This window comes from Microcaecilia unicolor, chromosome 14 (assembly GCF_901765095.1).
Source record: "Microcaecilia unicolor chromosome 14, aMicUni1.1, whole genome shotgun sequence".
In the NCBI taxonomy this organism is placed as follows: domain Eukaryota; kingdom Metazoa; phylum Chordata; class Amphibia; order Gymnophiona; family Siphonopidae; genus Microcaecilia; species Microcaecilia unicolor.
In genome coordinates this window covers 50,403,276-50,428,271 of record NC_044044.1, presented here as the reverse complement: position 1 = coordinate 50,428,271, position 24,996 = coordinate 50,403,276, and the positions used below count along the sequence as shown (strand labels likewise).

The 24,996-nt window shown below is 45.6% G+C and overlaps 1 protein-coding gene across 2 annotated transcripts; it reads left to right on the top strand.

Annotated features, from left to right (window-relative positions):
• Nucleotides 1-6,988: 6,988 nt before the first annotated feature.
• On the top strand, nt 6,989-19,922 carry TSTD1 (thiosulfate sulfurtransferase like domain containing 1). 2 transcript variants are annotated; one of them, XM_030187124.1, is made up of 4 exons: nt 6,989-7,104; nt 7,612-7,731; nt 14,747-14,909; nt 19,573-19,922. In XM_030187124.1, the coding sequence occupies exons 1-4, from the start codon at nt 7,011-7,013 to the stop codon at nt 19,625-19,627; spliced, it is 432 nt and encodes a 143-aa protein (XP_030042984.1). In that variant the 5' UTR covers nt 6,989-7,010; the 3' UTR covers nt 19,628-19,922. The 2 variants fall into 2 exon arrangements, with proteins under 2 accessions (XP_030042984.1, XP_030042986.1); XM_030187126.1 differs by lacking the exons at nt 6,989-7,104; nt 7,612-7,731 and adding an exon at nt 9,450-9,517.
• Nucleotides 19,923-24,996: the final 5,074 nt, after the last annotated feature.

Here is a 24,996-nt window from a genome sequence, read left to right as displayed (position 1 = left end):
TTATTGAAGGGTGAAATGGAGTTTGTATAGGTGTGTGCAAGTTTTCAGCATTTTTTTTTTAAATTTGTAATGTGGCTTTTCTTTTTGTAAAGAGAAATGGTTTAAAAATAATTAAAATAATGAGAATTTGCAGTGTCTTTCCTCCTTTGTTTCCCTCATGCTGGTGTCAAAGCACAGCTAGGCCAAACCAGGCTGAAGTAGAGGTTGAGCAAATGATGAGCCAACTCAAAATGTTGCTTGAAAATTCTTAAAGCGGCGGGACAAGGTGCAGGTAGGAAGTATCAGCAGGATAAAAGATGCCGTGTAACGTGGTGGTTGTTTGGACACTGCGTTTTACAGGCATCTTTTATCCTGCTGATACTTCTGTTCCTACCTGCACCTTTGCACCAGCCACACAACCAGTTGCTGTAGCTCACAGAGAATACTGGTATGACCCCTGGGGCAGGCCGCACTAGCCGCTGAAACACAGCCTATGTCGGGTCCTTGTCCTGCTGCTTTGAATAAAAGGGGATGGAACTCCTCTCGTAGGAGGAAAGGCTGAAGAAGTTAGGGCTCTTCAGCTTGGAAAACAGACGGATGAGGGGTGATATGATTGAGGCCTACAAAATCCTAAGTGATGTAAAACGAGAGGTAAATCGATTTTTTTTAACTCGTTCCAAAAGTACAAAGACTAGGGGACTCTCAAAGTTACATGGAAATACTTTTAAAACAAATAGGAAATATTTTTTCACTCTACGACTAGCTAAGCTCTGGAACTCTTTGCCGGAGGATGTGGTAATCTGTTGCTGTAACTGGGTTTTAAAAAGGTTTAGACATTCCTGGAGGAAAAGTCCATAGTCTGCTATTGAGACAGACATGGGAAACAACTGCTTGCCCTGGGATTTGTAGTATGGAGTGTTGCCACAATTTGGGTTTCTTTGTGACCTGGCTTGGCCACTGTTTGGAAAAATGGATAATGGGCTAGTTGGACCATTGGTATATTTAGGCACCATCTCCTGCGTTCGCTCGCCATTTGGTTGACCTCTACTCCCTGGTTTGGCCTTCTCTGTAGAGGCTCCCTTCCTGTAAAGTATGGCTAGGAACATAAACTCACTCCCCCCTATTATTCAAAAGCATTTAACTGGCTATCTGGTGATTATTCACTGGGGGATAGCTAGCTGAATATTCCTGGTTAGCGGCTAGGAGATAATCGGCAATACTGTGTGATATAGCTGGCTATCCTTGAATATTCAATGCATAGCTGGCAATTGTAAGCGGCCACTTTGGCCGCATAAATAGCTGGAATAACTTTGGCCAGTTTAAACTTAACCAGCTACCGCCAAATCTTAAATTAGCTGATTGTTTAACCCAGCCATTGGATATTCAGCGCTGGCATTAAATATCAGGGCTGACGGCTGACCGCAGGATTTAGCCAGGCTCTTTCCAGGATTCTGAATATCGGCCCCACTGAGCTATGGTTTAGTAATCCGTGTACAATCTAATTGACATACAATAAGTGTCTCTGAAAACAAGATTCCTCAGCAATCCTCCAGACCGTTCAAGACGCTTGGGTTATGCACTCCTACCAGCAGAGGGAGACTGAGAACACTAAAACTTCTTATACAAGTAGCCTGTGCAGACCTACTAACCAGTATTTTCTCAGTCTCAGCAGAGGGTAGAAGTGTGCAGCCTGTGCAGTGTACTCAGTCTGGTAGGCCCGTTTGGAGTTTCTAGGTTGGGTTGTAAATGTTAGAGAACCCACACTTGGATCTCTATTACAGGGAGTAAGTCCTAAGGGGCTTCTTATTCCCTGTGGGGTGTCACACCCGGGTGGCCGGGTCCCTCCCCCTGTGCTCTTCCTCTGGAGGACTGCTTGACCTCGGCTACAGACCTCGTTCTGTACCCTTGAGGCGTTTAGGCATCAGCAACAAGGTTTAAAAAAAAAAGAAGGCACAGATCAGACACAGACAAAATAAACTCTCCCCAGTCCTTATTTTTTTCCACCCAGGCCATTCTATGTATTGGGAGAAAAAAAACCCATCATACATTAGGTCCTAGGAACAAATACCGTAGTCTCCATTAATCAAAAAGCAGCATCATAGATCTCGCCACTGCACCCCGTCCATGGTGCAAAACATAGTGAACTCCCCCAGTTGTTGCATGGAGTTTGGGTTTTATTCCTGAACCTGGTTCTTTCTCCTGAGACCTGTCAGCGTGGTGGATGCCATAGATAAAGATGACTGGTGTTTCCAGCCCCTAGGGTATCGGAACTCACTGAACAGCAACCCCACTTGTGCTGGGATTCCAGAGAGAGCTGAGGTTCCTGCTTCTCGGGCATTATGATGGGTGGACTGAACAGGAGGAATAGAGGAGAAAAAATCTGGGGAAACCATGGGGTAGCTAAAAATGAAGACTCATGGTACTGCGGCCTTATTTTGGTCAGCTTATGACTGGACTGGAACTGGTCCCTCCTCACAAAAATGTAGACGTATATTTTCAAAGCACTTACTCTTCCAAAGTTCCATAGGTTACTACAGAACTTTGTAAGTGCTTTGAAAATGAGCTCCACTTATACAAATCTAAACTGATCTATCCCCACTCAAGTGAGCCTGTCTAAAAAAAAAAAAAAAAAAGCAGAAGGAAATTTAAAAGTGAATTGAAAACCGGATGAACTGTTCTAAACCTGCACTTTTAACAAAGGCTCACTTGGTCATTATGTTATTATCTCTGTGCTTCAGACACTCCCAGATCATCCCTTCTCTTCACCTGATCATTTGGGCAACCAGGCAGTGCCTGAGGGCCCAGAGCATTTGGGGGACCCAGTACCTCTTTCCCATTCGTCCACAGGTCCGTCACTCCCCCTTTCTCTCACCCCCTCTACTCTGTCATCTCCCCTGTCTCTGACCCCCCCCCCCCCCCAGGTCCCCGCGTTTACCTCAAAAGTTCTTTTCTCCGTATAGGGTCCTGGCATAGGCAAGGCTGTCTGTCTGCTGCTGAGTGGAATCTTCTGTCTGCTGCAGCCCACCCCTTTCTGATGTAACTTCCTGCTTCTGCAAGGGCGGCAGAGAGAGGATCTTTTGAGGTAAATGGGGGGGGGGGGGAGAGAAGGAGGGATAGCTGAACCTGGGAACAAAGAAGAGAAGGGGAGTTGTTGGCTTCCAGAGGGAGAGAGATATTGGACCTGGGGAAGGGAGGAAAGCAGGCAGAGATGTTGGATCCGGTTGTGGGGGGGGGGGGGGGGGGGGAGGGCAGAGGTGGTGGAGCTGTAGAGGGAGGACGAAAGATGTTGGATCTGGGGAGGGGGAGAGAGATTTTGGATCTTGGGGGATAGAGGGAGGGAGGGAGGGGGGCCATGACCTGTATTGCCCAGGTGCCCCTTAGTCCTCCACAGTTGAGTCTCACAATGCCACTTTTGCACTTCCTCCCCCACCCCCCATTTTACTGTATTGGTTATTTTTTTCTTCCATTTGCATCTTTGTTTTCCTGACTACCAGCTTCTCTTAGCTTTTCCAGATTTTTTTGTCACCTGTTTTCCTCTTTTTGCGATCTCTTGCAGTTTATAAAGGCTAACCTCTTTTTCCTTACCACCTCTGGGGTAGAAACGCTGGACTAGATTAACATCTTAGTGGTTGGTGCATAGTGCTATATACTCTCAAAGGAAGAAAGCAAGGTTGCCAATAAATCCACGCAGTCCTGGTTTCACTCAGATTGTACCTATGGGCTTGTTCCAATTTATCTAGGAAAGATAGGGACTACGAGTCCCAGAATGGAATGGGGGTAAAAGTAAGACTGGCTCAGCCTGTGCCTGAGGACCTGGATTTTGAAAAATACTTTTCAGATAAAAAAAATTATATTTTCTCAGACTGTTCACAGAAAAAAAAGTTATTTTGGACCTCCAGGAACAGGGCAAAGGCAGACTCTATTGCAAAGACCCGACATGGGCCATGTTTCGGCAACCAAGTGCCTGCACCAGGGGTCTAATAAAATACAAAAGATTACACATACAGTAAAATGTAAAAAAATAACATTTAATAAAAATGTTTAAAAAATATAATCGGATAACAATAATTTCTCAACAAATAAAAATACATACTGATAAAAAGAAACAATAACATACAAACTGTCATGAAATCAGGGGCGTAGGGCAGGTCCAGAGCCTGAGGTGAGGGGGTACATTTTAGCCCCCCCTGGCGCTGCCGACTCCCCCCGTTGTACGTGCAGGACGTCAGACTAAGAAACAGAATGAAGGAAGAAGAGGACCTCGGCTGGCGGGGCTTGGGGTCCCCCGCCAACAAAGGTAGCAGATGGTGACAGCGGGTTGGCGGCGGGAGGGGGGGGGTCGAGAGGGTCTTCGGCAGGGGGGTCCAGGGCCCCATGGTCCCATGTAGCTACGCCCCTGCATGAAATCCTACTTGTTCAATATGAGTACAAAAAAACCCCAAAACTTGCTTACCACAAAAAGGTCCCGTAATAGTAATTCCTACGACAAAACTGTTGAAACTTCAACTACAAAAAAAAAAGAGGATATTTGTTTGAGTCTTAAAAATAGTAGAAGATAGAAAGTCAGCCTGAATAAATATCAAAAGACCTCGCTATGCAAATAATAATAATATTATTATTTATTGCACTTGTATCCCACATTTTCCCACCTATTTGTAGGCTCAATGTGGCTTACAAAGACCTGTTATGGCATCGCCGTACCAGGTTAAATAATCCAATTGGTGTTATAAAGAAGTTAATGAAGACAGGAGGATTTGTTCAAGCAGTTGTAGAAAAATAACATTCTGAGTAATGTTGGATAGGTGTTGTGCTATAGTTAGTTAAGGGTTCTCGTGGTAGGCTATGTTAAAGAGGTAAGTCTTCAGGGATTTGCGGTGGGATAGCAAAGCGCAGTTCTTGCCGTAAATCAATTTCAGTAAACATTTTTAAACGGAAGTCATCACATCACAGGCAGTGCGTATTTTCTCTATTCTTAACATACGTGACTTTTTAAACGCTGTGAAAACCAAAGATCTTAAACCATGCCTGCAATGTACAGAAAAAGCAAGTGTCCTCATGAACAGCATATTTGCTTTCTAACAACAGCCATATTTATAAAGCGCCCTTCATGCTCCGATGTGATATCAACAGCGTTCCGCTCTTTGTGCAACGTGCAGAGTAATTCGGTGTGCTCTAAGGGGAGACATGATAGAGGTATATAAAATAATGAGTGGAGTGGAACAGGTGGATGTGAAGCATCTGTTCACGCTTTCCAAAAATACTAGGACTAGGGGGCATGCAATTAAACTACAGTGTAGTAAATTTAAAACAAATCGGAGAAAATCTTTCTTCACCCAACGTGTAATTAAACTCTGGAATTCATTGCCGGAGAATGTGGTGAAGGTGGTTAGCTTAGCAGAGTTTAAAAGGGGGTTAGACGGTTTCCTAAAGGACAAGTCCATAAACCACTACTAAATGGACTTGGGAAAAATCCACAATTCCGGGAATAACATGTATAGAATGTTTGTACGTTTGGGAAGCTTGCCAGGTGCCCTTGGCCTGGATTGGCCGCTGTCGTGGATAGGATGCTGGGCTCGATGGACCCTTGGTCTTTTCCCAGTGTGGCATTACTTATGTACTGAAATTCATTTATGGCAAAAACTGCGCTTTGCTATGTCACTTTTTATCAGTATGTTTATTTGTTGAGAACTTTTATCAGATTATATTTTTTAACTTTTTTTTCTTATAAAATTTTATGTTAATGTTATTTTTATTACATTTTGCTATATATGTAACCTTTACTTTTGTATTTATTAGCCCCCTGATGCAAGCACTTGGTCGCTGAAACACGGCCTGTGTCAGGTCTTTACAATAAAGTCTACCGTTGTCCTGTTCCTGGAGGTCTGTTTGTGCTTTTTTTTTTAATTTTATTTTTATTTACACACTACAGGTTGTATTCGCAGAGTACATACTATAAAACCAAGTGTGCATTACAAGAACAACAAAACATGTTATATAGCCCAAGTCCATGTCAATCTTTTTACTTTTGTAACATCCTGCCTGTTTGTGCTTTTTGACTTGGTTTGGTTTCTTGGAAGCATATTTTCAAAGCATACCTGCTACCCTCTCTTTTTGACTTGTTTTTAATTTGGCATTTTGTATTGCTTCATCTTTTAAAAAAATTGTTTTAGTATATAGTGCACTAATGTATTTTAACGCGCACCAAAACCATTTTATGTACAAAACGAAACAACAGATTTGCATCACATCCTTAGAGCTGCCAAGTTCCCCAGTTTTTTAAACTCACATCTCAAAGCAGTATAGTATTTGTAATGTCTGATTCTGTCCATTGAAATCAGACCTGCAGGTCCCATGATGATTCACAGCACAAGGTTCTCAGAAACCTAGGACTGACAAACTCTTCTTCTCAAAGTGGGGAGTTTGGCAGCTCTGCAAATCATGTAGTCCCATAAAAATGTCTGATCTTAATGCCTCTGTGGCCAACTGGAATAACGCTGCTTGCGATTAAACCGCTTTTGAGCTGGTAGAAAGAAAGAAACGCCTATTGCAGCCGCCCGGCGCCCGGGAGCTGACTCTCTGCTTATTAACCAGCATAGCACATAGGGATAGTGAATCAGCAAGGGACGCTCTCCAAATTCCGTGCCTAATAGTACAGCGTCAGACCAGGTAACAAGCATGCAGTCATGACAAACAAACAACAAAAAGTTGTGTGGTGGGTACCTTACAGACTAGCCAATGTATTCGAGCACCAACTCTTGAGTCCACTTTGTTAGATAAGTGCTGTAAATGTTCCTATAATGTCCTGGTTAAAAGAAGTGGACAGAAAAATGTTATCCTTTTGGTCTGACTGAACACAACCTCTGGTATGACGCTGAGTCGGACTGTAGTTACCTGATCTTACTTTACTTCTGTCTCTTTTCCAGGGGAAATCTGGTCCTGCTGTGAGTGGAGTGAGAGGGGACAAAGCGCCTCACCCCTGTGTTGGGATTTGCAGACGGTGCCTTGCTAGAAGCCCCTCCCTGCCTGTGCTAATGATCTGCCTTAGGACACTGTTCCTGCTGCGACCTCTGGCATTACCTTTTTACGCAGGAGGCAGCAGGCAGGCTGCTTGCACCATGACTGCAGGTAAGGAGTGAGGCAGGATGCTGTGTCTGACTGTTTCATTTTAACTCTCTCACCGTTTTGCTATAGTCTAACAGTAACTTCTCAAGTCTGACTGTAAATACACTGCTGTAGTCCCTTAATAGCCTCCAGTATTGTTACTACTGCTGTTATTTCGGCCACTGAATATATACATAAGGTTGTACAGACACACACAAGCGATGGTCTCTGCTCCATGGTGTTACAGTGGACAGTGGTGTGAGACTGTGCGGCCTGCATTTAACTGTTGCATAGTCTGTGCACCTAATTAAGGGTGTCAGTCAGTGGGTCTAGGGTGACGCCTGGCACAAACCCTCCCAAGCAGATTGATGGAAGACAGATGCACGCTGTGGACCTTGTAGTTTAGTTTGGCTATGTGACAGTATGAAATTTAAGGGGGGAAAATCATTTTTCAATTAAAAATAAAAATTGTGTTGGGTAATGCAAGCAAATAACCCCGTTTTAAAAAAGCACATGTATTTGTTTTAAAAGGAACCATTTCTTATGAGGATCTGAAGAAGCTGACAGCTAGCGGGAAGGGGCGCATATTTGATGTACGATCCCCAGAGGAGGTGGCACAAGGCAAAATCCCAAATTCCATTAATATACCAGGTAAAAAAAAAATGCATTTTATTTTCCCATGTCTTAACTGTAATCCATGGCTCTACCACTGACTCTTTGTGTGACCCTGTGGCAAGTTGCTTTCTCTGTGCTTCTGTTGCAATTCCAGCTCTGCTTCTCACTCTCTAGGGCTGATGCAGGAAAGAGTGCTGGGATTTGTGTACCCATTAGTTCAGTTTTAATGCAAACGTTTGTGGGTGCCTATGCAAAAACGGGTTTTGCACACAAGCTAACCAAGCGCAAAACCTAGCACACACACCAGTGGTCACCCTGGGTCACAAGTACCTGGCAGAAACGCAAATAGTAGCAAGCAACATTCCATGCTATAAATCCCAGGGCAAGCAGTGGCTTCCCATGTCTGTCTCAATAGCAGACTATGGACTTTTCCTCCAGGAACTTGTCCAAACCTTTTTTTAAACTCAGATACAGTAACCGCTATTACCACATCCTCTGATAATGAGTTCCAGAGCTTAACTACTTATTGTGTGATAAAATATTTCCTCTTATTCGTTTTAAAAGTATTTCCATGTCATTTCATTGAGTATCCCCTGGTCTTCGTACTTTTTGAAAGAGTAAAAAAAAAAAAATCAATTCACTTCTTGTTCTATCCCAATCAGGATTTTGTAGACCTCAATCATATCTCCCCTCAGCTGTCTTTTTTCCAAGCTGAAGACCCTAACCTCCAGTCTTTCCTCATATGAGAGGAGTTCAATCCTCTTCACCATTTTGGTTGCTCGTTTTTGAACCTTTTCTAATTCTGCTATATCTTTTATGAGGTACAGGACCAGAATTCTGGGGAAGATGCACTAACCAAAACGTTAAAGCCCTTCCCTTACCGATTCCTTAGCGAATCGGTAAGAAACAGGCATGCATCAAGGAAATCGCATGCAAATGAGCTGGTCGCTGCTAGCTCATTTGCATGGGATTTCCTTCCAAACCAGTCAGCCAGCTGAGCATGCGCAGAGCAGTCAAGCATTATGCTGGCTGCTCTGCGCATGCCAAGGACGTCCTTCACTCAAAACACAACAACAAAAAAAGGATGTCCCTGGAGAGCAGGACGGGCTTTTCTTCAAACTCATCTGGGTGCCCGAAAGGTAGAGACTTCTCACACTTCCGATGTGGAGAGTGCGAAGCCCTCCTTAGGCACAGCTCCCTCCTCCAGGTCTCTCTCAGCCAATCGCAGCATGTTTAGCTGTCACTGGTGTCAGCTAAACGCGCTGTGATTGGCTGAGAGGCCGTGGATTGGCTGAGAGGCAGTCCTTTATGGACGTCCTTCACATCAACAAGGGGTGTTAGCAGCACGTCCTGTCACGGAATAAATATTAGGCAGACGAAAACTTGTTCTGAGTTAAGAGGTTTGTTCCCCCCTGAAAGATTAACGAAACTCCACTTGATTAACTTGAGATGCTTTTTTTTTTCCGCCCTGTGTCCTTTGTGGGATTCCTCCCCTTCCTTCAAAAGCCGCCTGTCTGCTCCTTCAGCAGCTTCACACGAAGCTCCCAGAGCCCCTCCGTGCCCATGGATGAACCTCCGGATGAGTGCCAGCTGCACCTCTTCCATGCACAGGCCCTTCAAAGCACACTTCCTCCAGAGCCAGGAATCTGTAGCTGGTTGCACAAGCAGTGGTTGGCTCTGAGCAAACTTCCTGGTGAAGGAAGGCTCTTAAAGGGAAACACCCCGGCCTTGAGAACACTGTGGTTTCTGCCAAGCATGGCTGCTGCAAAGAGCAGTGTCATCAAAAAAGCTGCCTGCCAGCGCTGGGAGAGACGGAATAAACGTAAGTGCCCAGCAGATCGCTTCACTGTGGTTTCTTGCTGCAAAGAGCAGTGTCAGCAAAGCTTCCCAGAGAAGCCATTCTCCCTCCCTCCCTCCCTCCATACCCATACCCGGCTGCTCCCTACCTTCCGTGTGTCAGCTGGAAGACAGGATGGTGTTGGTGGGCCTGAAGATGTAGGGCAGGTAGCGAAAGAAACATTTCATCTTAAGGAACAGGCAAAGGAGGGAGATCAAAATCAATCCCCGGTTTCTCATGTCCAGGAGGGACAAAATCCAGGGGCCCTGGGACTGTCTGCATGCCTAGGGAGCCCCGGCAATCACTGTAGTCCAAGCCCATGGTTTGCATTTTCTTGCCCTCGGCATCAAGCAGAGCTGCGTTCACATGCTGCTGGGTTTCTCTTTTTTTCCCCCTTCCGATTCCCTCACGGCAGGCCCGAGAGGTGCAGACCTCCCGTTAGGTTTTCCACGGTGAGGGGGTCGGAAAACGGTAGTGCATCTCATTGTAATAAGAATGTTACACATTATAATACTTATTTTCTCATCTGCATTCCGTCTTCGTTAGCTGCTACTGTGACAGGACAATGCCCTTTTGTGCATGCCCTGGTTTACTACTTGGACGTTAAACTGGCTAGAACCAGTTTAAAACCCACGTTGCTGGCTCGTTAACTTTAGTGCATCTAGCCCTCAATGCGATACTCAAGGTAATGTTGCCCCATGGAGCGATACAGAGGCATAGTTTTCTTAGTCTTATTTTGCATCCCTTTCCTAATAATTTCTAGCATCCTGTTTGCTTTATTGGCTGCTGCCACACACTGGGCAGAAGATTTCAGTGTATTGTCTACAATGCCACCTAGGTCTTTTCTTAAGTGCTGGCTCCTAAGGTGGACCCCTAGATTTGGACTATTCTTCCCAAAGTGCATCACTTTTCCTGGCATGAGGCAATTGGCTGTTCAGTGCAGATGCAGACTAAAAGTCTCGACACTCTTTATAATATTGCATGGCCGTTCCAAGAATGCTCAGTTAATTTGCAACCTCTGTGCAAGACCATGTCAAAGGCCTTGCTGAAATCTATATACACCACATCTGGCGCTATCCCCTGATCCAACTCTCTGGTCACTCACTCCAAAGAAATTGATCAGATTCATCGAACAAGATATACCTCTAATAAAAAGTCTGAGCACAACATCGTAGCTTTATAGAGACGTAAAAGCTTAATTTGGAACTTCTGTGGTGCCCTTAGTGAGGTGAATGCCTGTTCCCTCCCTTTACTGTGAACATATAAGACCCACAACCTTTTTAGTGCACGCAGGAGGTATATTGTTACAAAGAACATCCCCCTTCCATCTTCCGCCCAGCCATCCAGCTCTCTTTCTACCACTGCCTTCTGCATTGTCCCAAACATGTATCAGTGTTGGTAGGTTATTCCAGGCAGGAGCGTAGCCAGACTTCGGCGGGAGGGGGGGTTCAGAGCCCGAGGTGAGGGGGCACATTTTAGCCCCCACCGGCGCTGACAACCCCCCCCCCCCCCCCCCCCCGCTGCCACCACCACCAACTTTGACTCCCCCCCCCCCCCCGCCGCCGACCCTCTCCACCCCCCTCCCACCGCCGTTGCCTACCTTTGCTGGCGGGGGACCCCAACCCCCACCAGCCGAGGTCTTCTTCTGGCACAAGGCTTTGTTCTGTTTCTGAGTCTGACGTCCTGCACAAATGTGCAGGACGTCGGACTCAGAAACAGAACGAAGCCTTGCACCGGAAGAAGAGGACCTCGGCTGGCGGGGATTGGGGTCCCCCACCAGCAAAGATAGGCGACGGCGGGGGAGGGTTGGCAGCGGGAGGGGGAGGTTGAGGGGTCGTCGGCAGGGGGGTCCAGGGCCAAATCTATGGGGGCCCAGGCCCCCGTCACGTAGTTATGCCACTAATTCCAGGTATCCATCCTTCTCTCTGTCATTGTTTCTGTGAACTTTTGTCTCTCCAACTTTATAGTTTGTCCTCTTGGCCTAGCATTGCCTTACGGAAACATTTTAATATTTGACAAAGTATACATCATGTCTCCTTTTCCCTTCTTTCTCTGAGTGGCTCTCGTTTGAACATCACAGTCACCGCTACTAAAGATATTGAAACGAAATGGTACCTGTGCTGAGCCCTAGAGTACTGCATCGGTCCCTTGCCCTTTTGACATGAAACCTGTGTGTTACTGGGCAGAACCCAGGTAGCGTGTGTAGACGCACTCGGTTTTAATGTTCAAGCAACATTAGGGCTAAACAAGTTAGTTTTGCTTTTCCCAGTTTAAAACAGCTGCCGCTGTAATATTCCTGTGGCTTTTGGACCGGAAGATATTCCCCAGGAGAAAAGGACTTGAACAGAAGACATTGTGCAGGGAGGGCAGAGGAACTTATGTCCTGAAAATGTGAATTTAAGGATGGGGCCTATGATTAGAGCAGTTGACTGAGTACCAGGAAAGCCAGAGTTCAAATCCCACTTGTGGCTCCTCCTGATCCCGGGCAAGTCTACCCCAGGATTCTGTAAAGATTGCCCAAAGCTGGTCATGGAAACTAATTAGTCAATTAACTCCAAAACGTAATTGTTGGCACTTAATTGGCAGTACTTATGAGTTATGCATGCATCTGCCCTATTCTATAAAATAGGCATCTAAATTTCATAGTGCACAACTCAAAAGTTGGCATGGCCATGGGGGAGGGGCATGGGCAGATCAGGGGCATTCTCAGAAATTAGGCCCTATGTTTTAGAGTACTTGAAGTTTGGCATGTGCCGAAAACACCCAGTAGAAAATAACTTTCTATTTTGTACCGCGGGGGAGTTCCCGGTGGTAAACGGCAGTTGGTGTGTGCTGGACGGTTACCGCGCGGGTAACACGTGAGCCCTTACCGCTAAGTCAGTGGGTGGCATTAAGGGCTCAGGCCTTAAATTGACGCGCGCTGGTTTTCATTTTGCCGCACGTCCATTTCCCGGCCCAAACCCAACCCCGTTTTTTTTCCCAGACACTCCGGAGAAATGGCTCAGCGTGCGTCTAATACACGGACCCGTGCTACCGCAGCCCACATTTTGGCGCACCTTTGTAAAATGGCCCCTTATAGAATTGGCATGTAGCGCAGATCTTAATGAGGTCTAACTTTTGGGTGCCATTACTGAATCTGGCCCTTAACCCTTCATTGCCTTTCCTCAATGCTGCACATCATATTTTATACCCATGAGCCTCATGGAATTAGCATATGCTGAGCTGTAGTAAAAGGACTCCTTAGATTGTGAGCCATCTGGTGTCAGGAAAATACCTGCTGTACCTGGATGTGAAGAACCATAAATATTGTCTTGATTTATCAGTGTTTTTATGGCTTCAGATATGACAGCTGGAGTTAAAGATACCTGGCTGCTATGGTGACTCTGCTCTCCCTGGGAGTCAGGCAGCCGCTAGAGCTTGCTGAGGCCACCTGCTCCTCTTTCTCCATCCTTCCCCTCTCTAGGTTTGTATCTTGTAATTTCCTTTGTTAATCCATAGCGACAGGCAATGATTCAGCATGTAAACAGAAGCACTGCTCTTGCACCACCAGTCACCTATTTATGGTGATAAGGAGAGAACAAGGAACAGATAAGTCTGACTTATCAGCAACGCAGGCCAGGGGCTAGCCAGCTGTGAGCCGGCAGACTACAAGTGCCCTGAGACCAACCAGGTCCGTACTGGCCAGTTCATGGTGGCTGACTACCTTCCAGCAAGGGCACAGAGACAGATAGCCAGATGGTCTGCAATGGCCTCATTAATTTGGGGAGCTGGTTATTTCAAAGGTTGATGGTAAAACCTGGGGTGGATTTGGATGTTGGATTGAGTAAATAAATTGATCTTCTGGTCTACTCAGAAAGGTGTTGAACCAAAGAGGAAGAATACAAAAACCGACTTGGAGAAGGACAGTGTCCTACAAGTGCTCAGTTTATATCTCCGTAGTTATGTAGATAGGAAGACCTGAGCAGACTGGAGGAAACAGTTGCATCTACCATACCCAACTTGCCTGAGATACTTTTGAGGGCAGCTGGATAGTCCAGTTTATAGCTGGCCACCACCTTCTGAACATGCTGTGTGAAAGCTAAAGAAGACATACACAGTCTATACAATATCTAAGTCAATTCACTTCCTTATGTCCATGTTGGGTTTGTTCTGTGGTCCCCTTGTTTTCAACTACATGTCATTACAAACAGCAAACTTTCCACAGTAAGAACCTTGTTTCCTTGTGTCTCGTGATAAATATAACATTCTGGCTTTCCTTTCTCTGTTTACTCCATGTTTGCCTCGCACAGTATAAATGAACTGCCTTTTCTAAACTGGACAGACTGGATGGGCCATCATTTGATATCCTATAGAATAAAACGCACCTCCAACATTCTGAAGCTGACTGCATGGCTGAGGCATTCCTGCTCTCTGTATCCATCTCCTGAATTGACATCACTTACTTCCGGGTTCGTCACAAGCAGAAGTGACCAACCACACGAGGTTTCTCGGCTTCAGAATGTTGGAGTTGCATTCTATTAAATAGGATTGGTCAGTTCCTTGAAGCACAGCCAGAGCTCAGCGTCCTGCACAATAACGCTCAGACACCAGAGGGAGGGAGGGGTGCCCTGACACCAGAAAGGGGGAGAGGTATCTCTGTCACACACACACTCTCTCTCTCACACACACACTCTCTCTCTCACACACACACTCTCTCTCTCACACACACTCTCTCTCTCTCTCACAGTCAATGTCTTTCTCACACTGTATCACATTCACTCTCTATGTGTCACACAGTCACTCACACACTCTCTTGGTCTCATACACTCAGTCTCACAAAGAGTCTGTGTCTCACACACACTCTCTCACACACACTGTATCTGTGTGAAACACACACTCTCTCTCACACACTGTGTCTCACATACGCACTTGAACACACTCTCATTCTCACACACACACACACTCTCTCACAGACACACTCGCACCCAGACTCACTCTCTCTCTCTCACACACAGTCACTCTTACATACACTCTCTCAAACATACACACTCCGAGGAAAACCTTGCTAGCGCCCGTTTTATTTGTGTCAGAAATGGGCCTTTTTTACTAGTGTTATTATAAGCATATGCAGCATGATTCTACATAAATTCTTTCTATTGTGCATTATTTCTTTCCCAGTAGTATTTTGATTGACCTTTTCTTGCCCTGCTTTTGCTGCTGGATCTCACTCTACAGTGGACAAAGTCGAAGCTGCTCTGAAAATGGACCCAGAAACCTTTCAGAAGACATACTTGGTGCAGAAACCAAAGCCGGAGGATGAGAACATCATTTTTCACTGCCAGATAGGGAAGAGAGGAGCTCGGGCAGCGGAGACGGCGGTGACGCTGGGATACACAAAGTATGTCAGTGTGCAGTAATGGGGAAAAACTGGCATAGGATAGTATACTTACATAGTAAGATCACTAATATGTGATAACACACCCATGCCATAATATGCCCAGCTCTGGTCACTAATATGTACTAATATACCATCATTGTGCAGTCAGTCACTACTAGGTCATAGTGCAGTCATATGCTTTTTCTTCATATTTGGATTTGCTCACACCTTTTTCAGTAGTAGCTCAAGGTGAGTTACATTCAAGGACACTGAGTATTTCTCTGTCCCTGGAGGGCTCACAGTCTTAAGTTTGTACCTAAGGCAATGGAGGGTTAAGTGACTTGCCCAAGTTCAGAAGAAGCAGCAGTGGGATTTGAACTGGGCACCTCCGGATTTCAAGACTGGTGCGCTCTAACCACTAGGCCACTCCTCCACACTGAAAATGGCACTGTAGTCACTAAGGGGGCGGGGCCCGTTTACTAAGCTGCAGGAAAAAGTGGCCTTAGCACTCCCTTGCACAGGCGTTTCCCGAGTGCTAAGGCCATTTTTGCTGCGGCATAGTAAAAGGCCCTTTAGTGACTACAGCGCCATGTTCAGTGTATGAGTGCCAGGGGCGTAGCCAGACCTCACGGTGGGAGGGGGCCAGAGCCCGAGGGGGCACATTTTGATTGCCGCCCCCCCACGCCTCACCTTGCCCCCTCACAAACAAATACCTTTGTTGGTGGGGTTCCCCAACCCCCACCAGCCGAAGCCTTCTTCAGCCTGCTCTGTGCATGCTGACGCTGAGCATCAGCATTTACAAGAGGAACAAGAAGAAAGACGAGCAGGGGGCAGGCTGCGAACGCGGCTGCACCGGAGACCGCGCTGAACAAGGCTTCGGCTGGTGGAGGTTGGGGACCCCCGCCAGCCAAACCAGGGGCCCGGATGAAATTTACGGGGGCCCAGGGCTCCATGGCTCGCCATAGCTACACCCCTAATGAGTGCACTGTGACAATGTTGCCATTAGTGCGTGGCCTTTAAAAAAAAAGTTACCGTTTCAGCACTTACTGTCTACAAAATAGCATACGGGAATGTAGCGGCATTAACCACTTTGGAGGGGCAGTGATGAGCACAAAAACGCGATATGGAAAAAAACAAAAGGGATTTCATAGTATTTTGAGATGCGATTTTTTAGTTTTCTGGTTCCGAGTGAAATTGTAAAATTTTTCATCAGACTTGAAATGGGCTGAAAACTGCCCACAGGTTGAGTTTGACTACTAACTGTTCACACACACCTCAAACCATGGCCCCACAGAGAATGGAGTGGAGGAGTGGCGTAGTGGTTAGGGTGGTGGACTTTGGTCCTGAGGAACTGAGTTTGATTCCCACTTCAGGCACAGGCAGCTCCTTGTGACTCTGGGCAAGTCACTTAACCCTCCATTGCCCCATGTAAGCCGCATTGAGCCTGCCATGAGTGGGAAAGCGCGGGGTACAAATGTAACAAAAATAAAATAGATACTATTGGAGATTCTACATGGAATGTTGCTACTATCGGAGATTCTACATGGAATGTTGCTACTCTTTGAGATTCTACATGGAATGTTGCTACTATTGGAAATTCTACATGGAATGTTGCTATTCCACTAGCAACATTCCATGTAGAAGCCTGCGCAGCCACATTGGTGATTTGCAAGGGCCAACTTCTACATGGAATGTTGCTACTCTTTGAGATTCTACATGGAATGTTGCTACTACTGGAGATTCTACATGGAATGTTGCTATTCCACTAGCAACATTCCATGTAGAAGGCTGCGCAGGCTTCTGTTTCTGTGAGTCTGACGTCCTGCACGTACGTGCAGGACGTCAGACTCGCAGAAGCAGAAGCCTGCGCGGCCACATTGGTGATCTGCAAGGGCCGACTTCTACATGGAATGTTGCTAGTGGAATAGCAACATTCCATGTAGAATCTCAAATAGTAGCAACAGTGGAGGAGTGGCCTAGTGGTTAGGGTGGTGGACTTTGGTCCTGGGGAACTGAGTTCGATTCCCACTTCAGGCACAGGCAGCTCCTTGTGACTCTGGGCAAGTCACTTAACCCTCCATTGCCCCATGTAAGCCGCATTGAGCCTGCCATGAGTGGGAAAGCGCAGGGTACAAATGTAACAAAAATAAAATAGATACTATTGGAGATTCTACATGGAATGTTGGAGATTCTACATGGAATGTTGCTATTCCACTAGCAACATTCCATGTAGAAGGCTGCGCAGGCTTCTGTTTCTGTGAGTCTGACGTCCTGCACGTACGTGCAGGACGTCAGACTCGCAGAAGCAGAAGCCTGCGCGGCCACATTGGTGATCTGCAAGGGCCGACTTCTACATGGAATGTTGCTAGTGGAATAGCAACATTCCATGTAGAATCTCAAATAGTAGCAACAGTGGAGGAGTGGCCTAGTGGTTAGGGTGGTGGACTTTGGTCCTGAGGAACTGAGTTCGATTCCCACTTCAGGCACAGGCAGCTCCTTGTGACTCTGGGCAAGTCACTTAACCCTCCATTGCCCCATGTAAGCCGCATTGAGCCTGCCATGAGTGGGAAAGCGCGGGGTACAAATGTAATAAAAATAAATAAAAATATACAGTATAATAGAGACCAGCATCCTTCTTAATCACAGAAGAACCATTTTTCCAGCCTGGGAGGGAGGAGGAGCTACAGTTCTGTAACAATTTGTGTATGGAGATATGAAAACCTTGTGCCATGGCATACTCACTGAGGATAGACAAAAGAAAGGTTTGAAAGGGGAGATATAATAGAGACATTAATACTTTCATAGCGTAAAGGCATAGGAGGTGACTTTCTTTCAATTGAAAGAAAGCTCTGAAACGGAGAGTTGCATAGAGAGAGAAATTTCACCCCTCCCCGTCTGTCCCCACTGGAATCTAACCCTCAGGGCCGTGCCAACACGGTAAGCACAGTAAGCGCCACAGGGGGGGTGCCAGCCTTCAAGGGCGCCGCGACTTCAAGTTGTATTAAAAAAAAACTCCTCCGCTCCATCCCTGATTCCCCGGCGCTTTAAATTTACCTTGCTCCGCCTCCGACATCTGCACAGCGTCAGTGAAAGCGCTGCCTGTCTGACGTCTCTCCACCAGCCTTCCCTTCGCTCGTTCGTGCCCTCTGTGTCCCGCCCTCAAGGAAATGATGTCAGAAGAAGGTGGGACACAGAGGGCACGAACGAGCGAAGGGAAGGCTGGTGGAGAGATGTCAGACAGGCAGCGCTTTCACTGATGCTGCGCAGACGTTGGAGGCAGAGAGAAGTAAATTTAAAGCGTGGGGGGCGCACGCGCCAACTGATAGTCTGCAGGGGGGCGCCAGAGATCCTAGGCACGGCCCTGGTAACCCTTATCCACCCATACCCACTCAGATCCATTCTGTCCCCACAATTAGTCTCAATCCCTATCTGTGCCTGTAGGTACTTCCTTCATTACCCCACCCAAACATCAAGTGTGTTTTCTCGGAATTCACATTAAACTATTTTTGAGTATAAGTTCAATTAAGTATTCCTTTTCTTGGCTTTACTAGTCATTTATGCAGTTCTTTCAGGTTTCCTTTGTGTTCCTGGAAATGACTTCAGTGGTTTTATGGATGGTATTCACAATTAAACCAGTGAGTGTTCCAAGCCTCACTATGGTGTTCTGGTTGCCTCCCTAGGCCTTCCGAGCCTTATTCTAGCGCTCCAATAGCCTCTCAGTGCATTGAAAGCCTCACTCCGACGGGAACTCTGCAACAATTTCTTCCATCCCTGCTGGAATCCTGTAAACCTGATCCCCAATCCAATGCAGCTCTGTACACTGGAGTAAAGGGGCATAGGATGAAGGTGAAAGGGGATACACTCGGGAGTAATTTAAGAAAATACTTCTTTACATAAAGGGTGGTACATGTGTGGAATGGCTTCCCGGTGGAAATGATGGAGACAAATATTGTATCTGAATTTAAGAGGACATGGGACAAGCATGTAGGATCTCCAAGGGAGAGGAAGGGATAGAAATTAGTAGATGGTATGGATAAGCCATATGGCCGTTGCCTGCCACCATTTTCTATTTCTATGAATGCTATATGCTCATTTAACTAAATGTTAAAAATGTGATATAATGCTGCAGTTTGGAAGGTGATTGTGGCCTTATGTCTGTGAGGACGACAAAATTCCATAGGCATTCTAGGATGACCTGAAAGCATTAAGTATTCTGAGTAAAAGCAGTTTGGTCCATAATGTGTTGGTCTTTCTATGCTATCTGCCTTAACAATTTAAAGCTGTTGTTTCTCAGCCTGTGGATTTGCTGCAGGCCGTGAGACCTTTTATTGAACCAATGGAAAAAAAAAAAAGAAATCTCCAGAGACATTTGTATGTGAGTTTTGAATACCAGATCAAGCTATTCTCCAGATATCATTAAATATCATCACCTTGGGATAATTGTGTTTGGCCCAATAAAAGCAATCCCAGGATGCAAAGACTCCTGTCATTTATCCAGGGCCTATCTGGCTACTAGAATGCTACATAGTGGGTGTGAATTTGAAATTACTTTTTGGCAGGGTCTTGAGTACCACTCATTGGCATTGGTAGATGAGGTTTCTCCAGCCCAAAGACAAGAGAGGCAGGGCTAGATCTGTCTTCCTGGTGTTCTGACTGTTCTGACTGTTGCTTATCACTCCCTCAGGGTTTGCAACTACGCCGGAGGTTACAAGGAATGGTCCGAGAAGGAAGGAAAATGAGGCAGGTCCTGAGGAGAGCGAGGGGCACCACATCAGTGCATGAAATTCTGCGGCGTGACGCCTCTTTTTCCTCTGAAGCTCAGGCACCATCTTCTTGCGATAAGAAATCGCCCAACTGACGGGGGGGGGGGGGGGGAGGGAGAGGGTTGAGGGTTCTGCCTAGTGCTATTTCGACCATATCCGTATAAGTCAGTCAAAGCATAATCTTTCATTCCATTTACAGGAAATGGTCCCTCCCTCCCTAAAAAAAAAATTATTATTATTAAGAGCAGGATAGTTGTTCATTCTGCATTTCCATCACAAATCTTATTATTAAATTATTATTTAAAAAATACTGAGTTTTTTTTTTTTTTTTTTTACTGCAATTCCTAGACTACTGGGGATATTGAAAGGGAGGCTACAGGTGATGTGTGGGTGTGGGAACATGTTTTTCCTCTTAGTGAATATTTAAAGTATATGAAAGGGTTTTTTTTGCCTATGATGAGGAACAGATCCTCTTGAGACCAAGAGACAGGTCCACAGGATCATTTGTAGCTCTTAAGATCTGTTGATCCTTGAGGCTTTTTCCTCCCATAAACCTTTAATTATTTGACTTTCACTTTTCCTGGTTATTTGGAGTGGAGGTTTTTGTGGTTGGTCCTGGTCCTGAGACCATAAAGGGCATGCTAGTCGCAGAGTGCAGTCATCTGAGAAATTAATTTCTTCCGTGCCATGCTGCTTTGACACACTGCAACACATGCTGGCCTTCTTCCGATGCTGCTATCTCTTTCAACTGGAGTGCATACACTAGAGCCACCCTCTTTCAGGATTAGGTATTTATTTATTAGGATTTATTTACCGCCTTTCTGAAGGAATTCACTCAAGGCGGTGTACAGTAAGAATAGATCAAACATGAGCAGGAGGCAATTAGAGCAGTAAAAATATTCGAACAACATTACAAAGTATGGCATAGTATACTACTTCTGAATATATATATATATGCCCTGATTATAAGGTATTGGTTTAGCACTTATATCCAAATTATAAATAATGTAGCCTCATAAGCCCAGGGTACCATATATTTGGACACCAACTGAAATGGCTATCGTCATTGACTCCACCCCCATCCGAAAACACCTGCAGAGCAAAAACTCCAAGAACGTCAAAACAGGAGAAAAAAGGTCTGCAGTAAAAAACGGAGGAGGAGGTTTTAATTGTTACAAGCAATAACCCGAATTTACCACTCAATGTGTAAAGTTGGAAAACTCAGAAGTCTAAATGTCATAAAAACCACAAAAAATGGTTAGAATGCCTCTGTAATGATCCATGGTGCAACCAGGGCCAGCCCAAGGGTATCTGACACCCTAGGTGAACTTTCAGCCATGTACCCCTGGCAACCAGGGCCAGCCCAAGGGTATCTGACACCCTAGGTGAACTTTCAGCCATGTATGCCCCCCATCCCACAGTCCAGCATCTACCATCTCCCCTTCCCTACCACCAGCATGTCCCTTTCCCCTCCTTATCCCTTCCAAAAGTACAGCATCTCCCTTTTCCCTCCCAATCCCCTCTTTCCATTCATCATCTCCCTTTTCCCTCTATCCCCTCCAGCAGTCCAGCATGTCCCTTTTCCGTCCTGATCCCCTCCAACTCTTCCTTTTTCCTCCCTACCCCTCAACAGTCCACCATCTTCCATTTTCCTCCTTCCCCACCCCCCACCCCCAACAGTCCAGCATCTCCTTTTCCCTCTGTGGATTCTAGGCTGCGAAAAACATTCACTTTCACATTCATTTTATTTGATATAGTTACTATATATAACTAGTGTTGCTAACTAGATCCAGATTCACCCGACAGGGTTGATTCAGTCCAGACGTTACCCTGTTGCATGAAGGGACTTGTGATTCTGAATTCCCCATTGGATCCCCTAAGAAAAGCCAGGCTACAAGTCCCTGCATGCATTAGAGTAAGCCCAGGACTGGATCAACCCTGTCAGGTGAATCTGGACTTGGTTGGCAGGCCTAAATGAAACCCAATCTAACAAATGTATTAGTAAAAGCTTCTTTATTAAGGTTTACATGTCATATCTTGCCAGGCCACAGGTGTATGAGACAGAGCCTCCTACAAGAGAACTGAGTTCTCGAAAAACACAGACCTAAATTTGACTAGTCATGCTGACTAAGCTAAGTCAAAGCCAAACAGACTTATTATAGAAAACGGCAGTTAGCAGTGGTCATAATCTTATGGAGGCATCTTATTTTTGTTGTTGTTACATTTGTACCCCACGCTTTCCCACTCATGGCAGGCTCAATGCGGCTTACATGGGGCAATGGAAGGTTAAGTGACTTCCACTGTTGCTACTATTTGAGATTCTACATGGAATGTTGCTATTCCACTAGCAACATTCCATGTAGAAGTCGGCCCTTGCAGATCAGCAATGTGGCCGCGCAGGCTTCTGCTTCTGTGAGTCTGACGTCCTGCAGACTCACAGAAACAGAAGCCTGCGCAGCCTTCTACATGGAATGTTGCTAGTGGAATAGCAACATTCCATGTAGAATCTCCAATAGTATCAACATTCCATGTAGAATCTCCAATAGTATCTATTTTATTTTTGTTACATCCTGCGCTTTCCCACTCATGGCAGGCTCAATGAGGCTTACATGGGGCAATGGAGGGTTAAGTGACTTGCCCAGAGTCACAAGGAGCTGCCTGTGCCTGAAGTGGGAATCGAACTCAGTTCCCCAGGACCAAAGTCCACCACTCTAACCACTAGGCCACTCCTCCTCCTCTGTCATCTTTCATGTTCTCCTCTGTCCTTATCATAGACAGACACACATCTTTTTTCATTGTTTATAATTTATGAAAAATATCCACAAGGATTTGGAACGAAATAGAAGAAGAACAAACAAATTAAAAGTAATAAGGCAATAACTCCATTCCTTCCCATATCAGACCACAAATAATGAGAGCAGAAAAACAGGAGTTCCCACGGGAAATGCTAAAAAGTAATAGACGAAGGCTAATAACAGAGCACAACCCGATACAATTATACATCACTGTAAACTTTACCACTTAGGAAACAGATTCACCAAACACCATCTTCATATCTAAAAAGAACTAGAAATGCTCAGGAGCAATGAACAGCTATTTAACACCCAAGTAATTAACTAAGCATTAACTAAGTAACCCCTAATGTCAAGTTTTTCAGGTGCATAGAAAGAAATAGTCTATTGAGCTCGTTTTTGAAAGAGAAAAACCTCCAAAAAGTGTCAGAAAGCTCCATTTGGACAGATTTCGTCTCAAAACATCCACATCGGCATTTTTCAAAACCTGTTTTGCAAATGTCCATCTATGCATTTTGTCTGCAGTGTGTTCAAATCGCAAGGGGATGTGTCGGGGGTGTTTTGAAGGTGGGATTACGGCGTGCCTAGCACTTGGACGGAAGGGGGGTTGAAGGGGTTGGCGGCGGCGGCAGGGGGGGTCAGGGCCAAATCTAGGGGGCCCATGCCCCCGTGGCCCCACGTAGCTACGCCCCTGGTCTGAAAAAGGTTTAAGCAAAATCTAAATAAATATTTGCAATTCTACATGGAATGTTCCTACTATTTGAGATTCTACACAGAATGTTGCTAGTGGAGGAGTGGCCTAGTGGTTAGAGCACTGGTCTTGCAATCCAGAGGTGGCCGATTCAAATCCTGCTGCTGCTCCTTGTGATCTTGGGCAAGTCACTTAACCCTCCATTGCCTCAGGTACAAACTTAGATTGTGAACCCTCCAGGGACAGAGAAATATCCAGTGTACCTGAATGGAACTCACCATGAGCTACTACTGAAAAAGGTGTGAGCAAAATCTAAATAAATAAATACTATGTACAGTTGTGGTTATCCCATCTCAAAAAAGATACAGAAGAACTGAAAAAGGTAGAACAGGTAAACAAGAATCGCATGCAAATGAGCCACGCAGTAATCCAAAAGTCGATGCATGAAAGTCCCGCTAACCTGTTGAAATCCACGGTAGCAGGGTTGCATACTTGCACAATAGCCATTCGCTAAGCACATGGCAAGCACTGTAGCTGTTGTACGCATGTCTAAAAAGATTGCATGATAGACGTGCGTCCTAGGTGTGTGAAATAGATGTCACACATAAGCAGAAACGTTTAGGTGTACAGTGACAAATGGCAGAAATACCCACAGATTGTGGGTACGACAAACTCCTGTTAAGAGGTGCTGCACCACCTCCCAGCCCTCGTCCATCCTTTGGATGTTTCACTTCTTGCCCTGCTGGGGGAAGTGGTGTTTCTCATTCATAACTATAAGTTGTGAGAGAGTACATCCATGTCGGAGAAGTTGGGCTTTCTGCCGCGGGGCTCCTGCCTTCTCCAACACGGATGTGCACATAAGCACATGCACAAATAACACACTGATGACAGCGCTCATGCATGCACTTTATGGTCATGCTTATGTTGACGGCAGATGATACATCTTGAATTTACCGGCAGCCCCTGAGCACCCGTAAAATCTATCACGGTAAAGGTGTGTGGTCCTTTGTGTGCATTGCCTATAAATGGCCGTGTATCATGCGTTGCCTTCATTTGAATTAGAACCAGCTAATTGCAATACATTTGCATTCCGTTTTCGATGTGTGCTTACGAGGGCGGGTAAACAGGTCACTGTAGGCTTTTGCGCATTCGTCGCTCAATACCGTGATCGCTAAACCGGCTGGAACAGGTTGAAAACGCTCGTTGCCAGAACAGTAAGTTTTGTGCATCTGGCCCCAAGACATCACCTACCTGTGTCCTTGCACATTTCCGTCCTATTTTAATCTTAACCCAAGAGTTCCTTAAGAGGTTTTTATACAGTAATCTTATAATATAGTTCATTTTTCTGTTGCCTCTTTTTTGGGTCCCACAGTTCCTTCTGTTTCTTTGTACCCTCAGCTCAGTCCGAACCAAGGTGGAGATACGGCATCCTGAGCTTTCATTCACAAACTACATGGGGATTTCCCCTTTATTGTATAACCCTTCCAACTCTCTTTGCTCAGAGCTTACAACAGTCATGGTAGCTTACGAAATAATGTGGAAACAAATTAAAATGACCCACGCAGTTTGGCTAGTTTGGTGTTTAGGGTTGCAACTGTTCCGTACAGGTTAGGCCATGTCTCCTGCAATCATGGGCCTTAAGTGTCAGTAATGGCCTCCACTGTTAAGAATCTCAATGTTGTTTAACAGAAGATGAAAAGGTTAATAAATATTTATTGGTATTATGGGACACCCTAGTGGTAAGAGTGGTGAACTGCAATTCAGGTTATGCAGACAGGTTCTAGTCACCCTGGGGCCGACACAGAAAGTTAGCGTGACATCTGTACACAATTTTCTGGGCGCACAATGCAGAAAAGGGTTTT